At 40.0% G+C, this 12,993-nt stretch overlaps 1 protein-coding gene across 1 annotated transcript in view; it reads left to right on the top strand.

Annotated features, from left to right (window-relative positions):
* znrf3 (zinc and ring finger 3) overlaps positions 1–12,993 on the top strand; it is a 73,964-nt gene that overhangs the window by 57,012 nt on the left and 3,959 nt on the right. The window contains exons 3-6 of the mRNA XM_058374872.1: positions 9,137–9,211; positions 9,952–10,083; positions 11,687–11,794; positions 11,908–12,075. Coding sequence (XP_058230855.1) covers positions 9,137–9,211; positions 9,952–10,083; positions 11,687–11,794; positions 11,908–12,075 — 483 coding nt within the window. The remainder of the gene's footprint in view (positions 1–9,136; positions 9,212–9,951; positions 10,084–11,686; positions 11,795–11,907; positions 12,076–12,993) is intronic.

The following is a 12,993-nucleotide window of genomic DNA, read 5'->3' on the forward strand; positions in this document are numbered from 1 at the left end:
CAGGAAGAAAACAAGGTATAGTTGGGAGCTAGTCGTGCAGTAGGAGTCGTGAGGGAGATTAAACAGATATCGAAAAAGCAATCAAAAATATTCGTTTACCTGCAATCAATAACATCATAAAAACAGATCCTGTAACACAAGTTAGTTAACAGCTAGTTAGTTAGCTAACATTTGGTAGCTAAGCGTTACTATTGCAGCTTGTTAGCTGGCGACATTGAATTATGGGAATGAGTTCTGTGACACAAACTAGCATAATACAGTTGTTGCCATGGTAACTAATTAACGACTTAAATTAAAAACGTTATTTGTAAATAAATAAAATGGTTTATTCATGATATCAAAATATTAAAGTAAACCTAGCTTTCTTTGTTGCCATAATTACATAATATGATTGGTGCTTCCTGACACGACAACAAACAATAAGTAGTTGTGAGAATACTGTTGCTAAGCAACTGGGAAACATGCACAGTGAGCAGTTTATAACTGAGATTAATGTTTTGTTTAGCTAGCATGCCTTTTATCAGTAACGCAAAGGCATAATGACCTAAGGAAATGCCAAGAGAAGACCAAAATGCTCAAAACTGAAGTCATTTAGCGCCACCATTTTGAATAACACCAACAGTCTTGTCCTGTGAGACTGGAAATCTCTGAAACAAGAAGTGTTTGTCGAATCCTCTCATAAATGCCATAAAGGTGACCTTGATGAAAATAAGTGTGAAAATGGCGTTTATGTATTTGAGAGCAGACGTAACAAACACTGAGTGTCACCTTAAATAGAATTTCCTGTCCAAGCGTGATCTTTCTGCATGGGCTGGAAGGAAACGTTGATTGGACTTCAAACGTGTGGCACGTCAAGCTAGTTTCCAAAACATGTTTCTGCTGTGGTGCTAATTAGCTGTGACAGTGCTGTTGTGTAAACACTCGCACCAGAAACGGGACGCGGGGCTAATTCTGAAGCCGGTTTTAATACATGTAGCGAGAAGGGAACGTTGTACATTTTAGGCGTTTAGGATTAGAATGAAAAACAGACCCAAGACTGATTTAATGGAGGTTTGCGGACGGATGAGCAAATATGATCATGATGAATATTATGAATCTAACCACATAAATGTTCATTACTGTATAAGTTCATTATTATTTAGAGCTCTGAGATGGATTGACATGTCAGAAATCCTAGAAACAGGCCGAAATCTATCTGAAGCTAGGTTTCAGTGAGAGAAATCTATTGAGCTCAACATTTCTCTCAGATGTGCCAAAAAAAATCAGTAAGAAATTACCCTTTAAGAAAAGACTGAAACACTCTAAACTAACCTTTTTTGTTGGGAAACACTCCAACAATGCATCCTGTGAGCTTGGAAATATTATGAAGTAAAAGAAGTTGTTTAGGATCATCTCATAGATGTGATAAAATCTTGAGTTAGCGTCTGGGTATTTCTAAGGTCTCACAGAAACAAAATGGCCACCGTAAATCCTTGTTAGATTGTTTTTTTTGTTGTTGTTCTTCGTTCTGAGATGTTGTATAATGTTCTCGGCTCGGCGTGTCGCCGTCTTTCGTGTTCGGATTACGGCTTCTGCTGTGTAATTCAGGCTGAAGCTGTCAGACGAGCCACACTCTGTTTCTTACATCGATTTGTATGAGGAAATTACTGAAGGAGTTTGGTTTCTATGGAGACGCGGTTTGAGACGTGTCCTGTTTACAGGTTCTGGTTTTCTAGTTACTAGTTCTATCTTTCTAAAATGGGATTTCATTGAAAGTTACTCGGTGAAACGGTTCTATGTTGAACGTCTAATGGTTCCTTCAGAAGCAGCAAAGCCTTTCGATGGTACTTGAGCTTAGCTACTTCAGGAACTTTCATTTTTCAAATATTTTCAGTCATTTCTGTGTAATTATTAACGATAAATACAATCGGGATGAAGAACACAAATATAAGCAAGATAAGCTGTGAAAACACTGTTGCTAAGCAACCGGGACACGCACTGTTGGAAGTGAGTGCTAATTCCAGGAACTGTTAGTTAGCTAGCTAGCTGTTTACATAAGGAATGAAAACCTGAGGGGGGAAAAACACTGGGATAATCTTTGCGACATCACAGATCTCGTATCCGTCCACGCTGATTCCTAAACCCCGCCCCGAGCCGTTGGGAGTATATTACGCCGATCCTCAATGAGGCCCCAGAATCTCTCACATTATTTCCTCACTTCCGCGAAGGCCCTGCACCTTCCTGCACAAACACACAGGACATCGACATAACTCCTCCATAACTTCTTTATTTCTTTCTTTCTTGCGACCAGAAATGTTTGCTTTTGCAGCGTTTATCTATCTATCTATCTATCTATCTATCTATCTATCTATCTATCTATCTATCTATCTATCTATCTATCTATCTATCTATTTAGAAATTTTCAATGCAGCTTGTTTTCTCTTTTTTTCCATTTCTTTTCTTTTCTTTTTTTTTTGCTTTTCTTTCTTTTTTTTCCTTTTGTCTTTTTTTCTATTCTTTTCTTTTTGTTTCTTTTTTTCTTTTCTCTTGTCTCTTCTTTTTTTTTCTTTTCTGTCTTTCGCTTTTCTTTTCTTTTTTTCCATTTCATTTCTTATTTGTTTTTTCTTTTTGTTTCTTTGCATTCATTTTTCGATCACAAAATAACAAAGTCTTTCAGGGATTAGAATTTGAATATTATATGCATAAATCAGGTAGCAGATATGGTGATAATTGTGTTTTGTTCTTTTTGTCATCATTGTCTCCGCTGTTGTGTGGGAGTGTCGGTTCAGTCCATCATGTTCTCCTGATGATCCAGGAACAGGAATGATGGACAGCGGGAGAGACAGAGAGAGAGAGAGTCCGTGATCCCAGCACTGGAACTGTGGTGTTAAATGCACATGATAGTGGATTATTTTCTTATGACAGCACTTTATTCCTCTTTCACCACAGCAGCTCACCAACAAGAACGGTTTATTTTTAATGAAAGAAAAATTTACAGCAGTTGAATGTTGTGGAACGAGTGAAGCAGCTTACTTCCTCATCACAGTCTCTGTTTTGGAACTGATGTGTTGATAAATTGGATAAAAGTCTGTCTGTCTGTGTCTCTCTCTCTCTGTGTCTCTCTCCCCCTCCCTTGCTCTTTCTCTCCCCTCTCTTACTCACACTATCTCTCTCTTTCTCTCTCTCTCTCTCTCTCTCTCTCTCTCTCTCTCTCTCTCTCTCTCTCTTTCTCTCTCTCTCTCTCTCTCTCTCCCCCTCCTTTGCTCTGTCTCCCCTCTCTTACTCACACTCTCTCTATCTTTTTCTCTCTTTCTCTCTCTCTCTCTCTCTCTCTCTTTCTGTGTGTGTGTGTGTGTGTGTGTGTGTGTGTGTGTTTGGCCTCTGCATGTAGCCTAGCGAGGTCCTGGCAGGTCTTCTCAGGGAAAAGAGAGAAAAAAAAGAAAAGAAAGAAAAGCGATGGGGGTAAACGTTTCTAACCACATGTGAGGGAATTCTAAAGCGGGAAAGTATGCCTTTATCTCCGAATAAACGCAGGAGGCAACATGAAATTACACAGGGCTTTCAGGAGACTTAATGACTTTAATTATAGCGCAGCAGAGAGAGAGATGGAGAGACACGAATGGGGGATAGGGAATGTTGCTCACAGAGGAAGAGGAAGAAATGAAGGGAAAAAGAGGAGATCTTTTAATCAGCACTTTTATCAGTAATGAGTTAAGATTTGTTGTTCTTGATTTTATGCAAATTTGTCACCAGGAGCTGCAGATCAGCACGATGAGTTTGGGTAAATTCCTCATCACGCGAGTCTTTAGTTCTTCATTGATTTCGGTCCAGAAATGGAACAAAACACTGAACAGTCGTGTTTATCTTTTTATCTGGGATTAATTTGAAATAGATGCAGTGATTTACAGAAGCCTGGGTACATTTCTTAACCATGATGTAAGTAATGAAGCCACGCCCACAATCTAGACACCCATAAGCATTTAAATACGACCGGGGTGCCAAAACTTTTGGTATACCCATAATGAAGAGATGCATCACATGTTTAAATGTGTGTGTGTGTGTGAGTTTGTTTACACACCCTGAAGGGTTTGATTCCTCTTGCATCACACCGATTTGACTTATTATTATTATTTTAATTAAGATTAATGTTGTGGAACATCAAGAACATGTCTTTCCTGATTCTCAGGCATGTTATAAGCAGTTGCTCCCTCACCACCTTCCAGTTTTCTCTCTCTTGATGTTATTATAAAATGATATAACGCAGCATCAGTCCTGAAGACTTTCCTGAGGTGGAAAACCTCGACGCTGGAGACTCCTCCTTTAAGCGTTAACTATTCTATACTATTCTAACTATAAATGACTATTATCATTTACACAAGACATCACCATATCCATTACATCATTTTTTTTCCATTATTATTTGTTTATAGTGTCCAGGGTGCTGGTGGCTCAGTGGTAGGTTTCTCGCCTACCATGCAGAAGGCCTGGGTTCGATTCCCAGCCATTGCCCAAACCCCAGCCACTGGATGCAGTGCCGGTCCCAAGCCCAGATAAAATGGGAGGGTTGTGTCAGGAAGGGCATCTGGCATAAAACCTGTGGTAACCCCTCACACACGTAGGGAGCAGTGGAGAGATCAACAACATTTGTTTATATTTGTTATATTGCATGACGATTTCGAACAGATCTGAATGCTGTTCGAAATGTAATCATCACCTTCTGACCAATCAGGGCTGAGAATTCATCATGGCTTTGCTGTAAAACTCAACCTTCCACATTAAGCTGCATTTTTGAGCCGTGTTTGCGCTCCCGAGACGAAGCGTGTCCTCTTTAGAGTCGACGGTTTCGTAATTCCGTTCTGGAAAATCTGAAAATAGATAGGAATAGGAACGGACACTCGTGTGAAATGTGCTGTTCTGTATAAACCGTGACTTAGTAAAACAATCTGGATTCTGTATCTAGTCACCTGAAATAGGTGAAATAGGTCCCGGGTGCCGAGTAGAGATGGTGTGTACGTGTGTTGAACAGGAAATAGTTTGTGTCTGTGTGTCAAGGAGCTTATTGATTTTTTTTTTTTTCTTTTTTTTTTTTTCCCGCGCTTGTAGTTTTTTGGCAGTTGTTTTGACTCGTTCATCGCAGCGCTATTTGCTCAGTGTTCAGCCTTCAAAGCATTCTAGTGGAGACCCTGCGGCGAGAGCATACACACTCTTTAGTGTGTGTGTGTGGTGGGGGTGGGACACCTGTGCTAGGAAGGGTGTGTATGTGAGTGTGTGTACTGTGGCCTTTAGCTTGCCGTAAGGAACAGTTTTATTTGGTTGTCGTGAGGCAAGTTTCTACTCGACACAGCACGCCCAAATCTCTCTCTCTGTGTGTGTGTCTCTCTCTCCCTCTCATAGATCTGTAAATTATTAACTGCGATCGCAAGCTTCAAAAGGAGTCAAAACACAGCTGAAGCGAGAAGTTCGAAACCCCCGTGTGAATTCTTCTGACGGAGAAGAAACAACTCTGAAATCTTTGCGAACTTTCTAAAACAGTTGTTGTGTTTCTAAGTGTGTGTAAGGAAAGAAAGAAAGTCCTGATAGCTGGTTCTAGCTACAGCTGTGAATGAAATACTCTCTGGGAGGAAGAAACAAAGGTACTAATGTTACATCGTAGCTTGTTGCTGGAACGGTACCCTGAAGCGTATACACCCTTTTTGTACCTTTTAGTACATAACTTTCACCTTGAACGTGCTTCACCAGTTCAGTTATATACCGATTTAGCCGTGTGCTACGTCCAGGTTAAAGTCTGAACGTGAAGCTAATGCTGTCTGAGTTTAAAATGACCGGACTACGTCTGTTTAATGGACATATTCATAGACTTACAAATTTACAGTGTACAGAATAATCCAGTCCTACACTTATCCAGTACACGTCTGTACAGAAGCACAAAGATACACTTCTGTACTGTGTCGCTTAAATGTTTAAGCAGAAATGTCGTATAGAGGAAGTCCCAAAATAATTTAATGCTAAGGTCAAGGTAGTGAAATAAGCCCTGTTTCATGTCTGCACCCTGGTACATGCTATTTCCAGTTTCTAGCCTGCATCTAATTGCCTGTTTCTGCCTTTAGATCTCCGGCTTATAAATAAGAACGTTGTGTACATGAAAACCATCAGTATGATGGTATGGAAAACACCAGCCCCTCTTTTCACTCCGCTAGACTGCAGTGTTCTTTGGGAAGTTCCTGAAATGCGGTTATAGAAAAATTATGTTGTCTTATCAAAGAGAAAACGATTATTTAATCATTTGGCCTTGTAATGTTTTGCCCGAGTGAAATGTCTCTTTCCTCTGGTTCTCTGCTTCATCTCCGTATGAAGTTTGTGTCTGGCTCCAACAAAAGAACAGCAGTAGACCAAGTTGGGAAACTGAGTCTAAGTCACTGGGTAGCGCAAAGGTTTCTCTCTTCTGAAACTCTAATGAGACATCCATAATGTCCATGCTGTCTCTAAACCTTAGAGACATTGGGTGGAAATCATCCGTTTCCCTGAGAGATTATGGATAATGTTCAGTGGAAGAAGTAGTTGACTTAAGTACCTAGAAATGAGAGGGTAATAAAACAGTTAGTGAGCTGAACACATCAATGACCGGGGCACTTGAAGGGACTACGACTGAGGTCAGAGCAAGGTCTATGATCAGAGGACATATCAAGGACAGCAAGAACTATGATCAGAGTGATGCAGCAAGGATCACAACCAGGGACACAGCAAGGACAGCAAGGACCACGACCAGGGGCACAGCAAGGACCACGACCAGGGGCACAGCAAGGACCACGACCAGGGGCACAGCAAGGACCACGACCAGGGACACAAGCAAGGACCATGACCAAGGATGCATCAAGGACTGCAAGGACCAGGGGCATCAAGAACCACAGCCAGGGACGCATTAAGGACAGAAAGGACTACAACCAGGGATGCAACAAGGACAACGACCAGGGACGCAGCAAGGTTCATGACCAGGGACAAAGCAAGGACTATGACCAGGAACTCAGCAAGGACAGCAAGGGATACAGCCATCAGTGACCAGGACCAGAACTGGGGGTACATCATGGACCAGGGATCCCATCAGCAACCTCCCTCATCCAGATGCTGATGCTTTCTTTGCCTCCTTCCAGATGCTGGCTTTAACTTTGCCTCCATCCAAACACTGGTGTTCTCTCTCCACCCCTGCCTCCATCCAGATGCCAGAGCGCTCTCTCTCTCTCTCTCTCTCTCTCTCTCTCTCTCTCTCCCCATCTCTCTTGCTCTGTCCAGATGCTAGTTTTCTCTATACCTCTGCCCAAGCAATGACCTTTCACCTCCATCCAGATGCCAGCCCCCCCATGTCAAGACACCCGCACTCTGTCTCTGTCTCTCTCTCCCTCCAGACACAGACTTTCTCCTTCTAGCCGTCCCAGAGTAGGCTCTAACCATCACCATTCCTCATCCAAATACCACTGTTCAATAACAAACAACATTTTCTGTTAAAAGTTAGTGTTCTTCATCCAAAAACCAAACTTGTGGTATAAAACCCCAACCTTTCCCAGCTTTTACCATTAAACAAAATGTTTCCCGTCACACACACCACCACTACTTATTATAAAGTTCCAGAGAAAGATTTAATTGGGTACGTTGGCGAGCGTTGTGTCGGAGAACGTTGGAGAATGGCGAAAGTTCATTCGTCGCCGTCGTTGTTGTTCGGTGACTGTTGGGTAAACGCAGTATCGCTTACGACGAGAAAATGGTGTGTGTGAAGCCGATTATATTAACGTCGTAATTAGTTATGTAAGATGCAGCAGATTGATAACAACTGCACTTTGTGTAATCCTGATTACTTCCCCTGAGCGCTTCTGTTATACTGGACTTCCTGTCCTCTCATCCTCGCTTCCTTTTGCCAGTATCGAGGTGAGAGTTGATGGAGGAATGCCAGCAAGGCGAGAGATCAAAAGCTGTGTGTGTGTGAGTGCACTATTTGCTTTCTCGTGTCCTTTTGATCTTTCGTTCTCGTTCTGGTATCACTGAATATCTTTCCATACACACACACACACACACACACAGTCCCATGGGTGCTGTCTCTTGTCTCTATGACAGAAACAAGCTGAAAGTAGTGGAGACACATCGGTAGGCAGTGGAGCTTCCCAGTCCTGATTTTTTTTTTTTTTTTTTTTCGCCCATCAAAGACCTCCAAGAGGTCCAAATCTTTTTTTCTGTACACACACACACCAGTATTCTCTCTTATAGATGTCTTTGATAATGTTCTCCATCACAAACACCAATGTTGTCCATCATCATCTGTGGGAGCGTTCTCCAGCACACATGCCATTGTTCTCCATGTACAGACTTTCTCATGCCAACCTTCTCCTACCCACACTCCAGTGCTTTCCATAGCATGCGCGCACACACACACACAAACACAAACACCAGCTTGCTGTATTATGCACACCTCCATCCACGTTCTCCATCTCACACTCCGTTTTCCATCAGACAGAAGTTCTCACGTCAGCGTTTACCTTCACACACTCCAAAGCTTTCCATCTCATACACTCACTAACTTTCTTTACTACACAAATGTTCTCCATCATGCACCAGCGTCCTCCATCATGCACCAGCGTCCTCCATCATGCACCAGCGTCCTCCATCATGCACCAGCGTCCTCCATCACACACGCACCAGTGTCCCCCATCACGCACCAGCGTCCCCCATCACGCACCAGCGTCCCCCATCACGCACCAGCGTCCCCCATCACACACACACCAGCGTCCTCCATCACACACCAGCGTCCTCCATCACACACCAGAGTTCTCCATCACACACACTTCAGCATCCTCCTTCACACACTTCAGCATCCTCCATCACACAGACTCCAAAGTGTGAGAAAGTGTGTGTAAAGTGTGTATTTGACTGTAATAGCACTTCATCCTCATCATGCTGTATAACAGTACATCTGAGAGCAGTTACAGTGCTCAGACCATGTGTAAAGAGTGACCTCTAGTGGCCGTGATGAGAACACGCGGATGCTGCGTTTCCTCTGAGTCTTTTTTGTAAAGCTCACTAAATGATAGAGATGATGAGAGTGTATCAGTGCATCATAGAAATGACTATCGGCCAGCAGAGGTGATTAATAGTCCATTTGTCATCCTCGCAGGCGAAGAGGGCGGTGCAGAGAGGAGCTACAGCCGTCATCTTCGACGTGTCCGAAAATCCAGATGCCATCGATCAAGTAAGTCACGAATCTGTCTCTTAGTCTCTTCCTTTCTCTCAATACGTCTGTGTCTCTGGGCCAGTCTGTTTCCTTCAGCAGAGCTGTTACAGCATTGGCAAGACTTTTAATTTATAATCAAATATATTTTAATTTAATCTTGTGTAGTTTATTGTAGAATAACAGGATAGTATTACATATAATGTTCCCAAAATTGTTTATTTATTTTTAAAATTAATTAAAATAAAGTAAATTTCATTAAAGTTTATTTATTTACTTAAAATAAGTATGAAGGGAAGGATGTTATAGAGCAGAAACACACTGTTTAATATCCTGCCAGGTTTATTTCTCCCTCTCTCTCTCTGTCTGTCTGTCTGTCTGTCTCTCTCTCTCTCTGTCTGTCTGTCTCTGCCTCTCTCTCTGTCTGTCTTTTTTCTTCTGCCAAGTCCTGACTTTTCTCCTCTTCTTTCGTTTCCTTTTCTGTATTTTAGCTTTGTTTCCTCTCCTTACTGTAAAGTTGAGAAGAACAGACATTATGACTCTATTCCTTCTTTTTCTCTCATCTCTTTCCCTTTCTTCATCCTTTTATTTTATTTCCAGTAATCTTACTTTAATCCCTCTCATATCCTCTCATATTATTCTAATTTTTTCCACCACCACCCCCACCCCCCTTTCTCTCCAAGTATCAGTTTTTAGATGATTTTGTTTTTTTAGATGTGAATTCTCTCGCTAATGTAAATGATTCTCTTTCTCTTGTCCAGCTGAACCAGCTCTCTGAGGACCCCCTGAAGAGGCCGGTGGTCTACGTTAAAGGAGCTGATGCTGTTAAACTGATGAACATAGTAAATAAACAGAAAGTGGCGCGAGCCAGAATCCAGCATCGGCCTCCGAGGGTAAGAACCTACAATCACTTTCTCTGATTAAGAATCACTTTCTCTGATTAAGAAACACCTTTTCTGAATCAGAATCATTTTATCTGAATCAGAATAACTTTCTTTGATTAAGAATCACATTCTCGGAATCAGAATCACTTTCTCTAACTAACCAACACCTTTTCTGAATCAGAATCATTTTTATCTGAATCAGAATTACCTTCTCAGATTAATAAACACCTTCTCTGAATCAGAATCATCTTTTTCTGATTAAGATTCACTTTATCTGAATCAGAATCACTTTCACTAATTGAGAATCACTTTCTCTGAATCAGAATCATTTTTGCTAGATCAGAATCACTTTCTCTGAATCAGAATCACTTTTGCTGAATCAGTCACTTTCTTTGATTAATAATTCTTAATTTATTTCTGAGAATCATTTTATTAGATCATTTAATAAATTATTTTATCAGATTTTTTAAATTATTTTATTTGATTAAATTTATTAGAATCACTCTAATTCCAATTCAGAATTGTTTTCTCTGATTAGAAATCTTTATAAGAATTAGTTTTCTTTAAGTATTTTTGCTTAAATCACTTTATTAGGCCTTGAACACTTCATGAGATTCAGAATAACTTCATTAGATTCACTTAACATTTTTTGTATGAATCACCTAATCAGAATTGAATTTATTAGAGTCTCAATTATTTTATACTCATTAGGAGTCGCCTTGTTAGATTCTTAATTAATTCGTCAGAATCCGTTTATTAGAATCAGGTGAAATTTAATAGCTCCTCAACTGTATTTTATTATTTATTTCAATTGCTTTCTCAGGAATCGGAATAACTTTATTAGATTCTCAGTTTCAGAATCAGTTGATCAGAATAGGAATCACTTTATTAGACTCCTATTTATGTCAGAATCATTTTAATTGAGTCAGAGTCACTAGTAGATTCAGATTCATCTCAGAAAACGCTTTAATGCATTCTCGGTTACTTTAAAGCCAGCAGAGTCAGTGTATCAGGATTGAAATCGCTGCTTAGATTCTTCCCCAGTTTGTCCCAGTCACTTTATTAGATTCTGAATCAATTTTGAGCCTTAAAACTGATCGAGGTTTATAACGAGGTGTAAAGGTTATTACTTCATTTCCGTAAGATTTCTAGTATAGGTTTAATTCAAATCACTTTTTTATACTTATAGGAAATATATATTGGTTTATTAGATTCTTAATTAATTTGTCAGAATAGTTTTATTAGATTTCTTTTATTAGATGATAATTTATAGGTTTCTTTATTAATTTATGATTTAAAACTTACTCAGATTTAGAATCAATGTTTTGAAACACTTTATTGACCGAGAGCCATTTAAAAGTTTGACTTAATCTGAGCTTATATAAAAACACTTTTATTAACTAACATTATTTATTAATTAACACACAGGTGAAGTTTTCTTCTGTTATGTTGCGAGCCTGTGTTAGTGAACGTTAGCTTGTGTAACTAGCTAGCTAGCTCGAGTTAATGTTGGGATTCCGGTTTAATATCATGTGGTGTTTCTGTTTCCCAAAAATAATAATTAGTAATATTTATTAATGATGTGTTTTTGTGGTCGTCTTATCACTTGCAGCCCACCGAGTATTTTGACATGGGGATTTTCCTGGCTTTCTTCGTCGTGGTGTCTCTGGTGTGCCTCATCCTCCTCATCAAAATCAAACTGAAGCAGCGACGCAGCCAGGTACCGATTACACCATCAATAATCCGGTTCTCACAACAGATAGATTTTTTTTTTTTAATTCTATTTATTTAACACATTTTTAATACACTTTTCTCACCGCCCTGTCCATCCAGAGCTCAATGAACAGGATGGCCATTCAGGCTCTGGAGAAAATGGAGACCCGAAAGTTTAAGGCGAAGGTTAAAGGTCAGCGTGAGAGCAGCTGTGCCGCGTTGGACTCTCTGAGCAGCAGCTCGACGTCTGACTGCGCCATCTGCCTCGAGAAATACATGGATGGAGAGGTAAGATTTTTATCTAGGACCGAAAACAAACGGTTTGCTTCATCGTAGAGTCGATAAGGGGCGGAGCTTCAGTCGTACGATTAGATCAATTTACTAGCTTTCAACAAATTCTGCAACAATTGTTAATAATTAGGCTATAATACTAGTAAAATTAAAAAAATCACAAACATTTGTATTTATTAAATATCTGTCATAAAATCTGTCATAAAGCTTGGCCAATTATTTCTAGAATGTTTTCTGGATTTTCTATGTTGGACCTGGAATTTTTTAATAATTTAATTAAATTTAATTTAATTAAAAAAAAAATCAAACACAGGTCTGTTTGAGAACAGTACTTATTTTCCTCAAACAAACTAATTTGTTTATTAAAAAAGCTAACATTTTATTATTAAATGTAATTTTTATTAGAAATAACTTTTAGTATTCAGTTTTCAGGATGTGTTTACATGGCACCTGTCACATGTACAGTATATTTTACAGTACACTTAAAGTGAAAATTATACCAAATTATACCCACTTTAAAAAAAGAACAAATTGTGTGTCCTCGTGACGGTTTTTGCCCCCTCCGGTCATCCCAGGACAAACGTGTCACAGGGTTCAAACTATTTTTTGTGGGGGTTTTTTCTGCTCTTGTGGGTTGTGTGTGATGTTAAATAAAAACAAACCACAAAGCAGGGCGCCTGGGTAGCGTACAGGAAGTGGGCTTATAAAAGGCTCAAAGGGAACAAAAGCTTTTTTTTTTTTGCTTCAGTGATGAATAAAAGCAACAAAAGGCCAGGCGGAAAGGAGACGACATGATTCATCATGTGGGGGTTGGTGATGACCTTAACTGTCCAGAGACGCAACAACAACGCAGTTACAGTGTGGAGTTATAGTAGTCCTGGAGAAACCCTGGTCCTGCTCATAATACACCTGACT

Source organism: Hemibagrus wyckioides, linkage group LG22 (assembly GCF_019097595.1).
Source record: "Hemibagrus wyckioides isolate EC202008001 linkage group LG22, SWU_Hwy_1.0, whole genome shotgun sequence".
Taxonomy (NCBI): Eukaryota; Metazoa; Chordata; class Actinopteri; order Siluriformes; family Bagridae; genus Hemibagrus; species Hemibagrus wyckioides.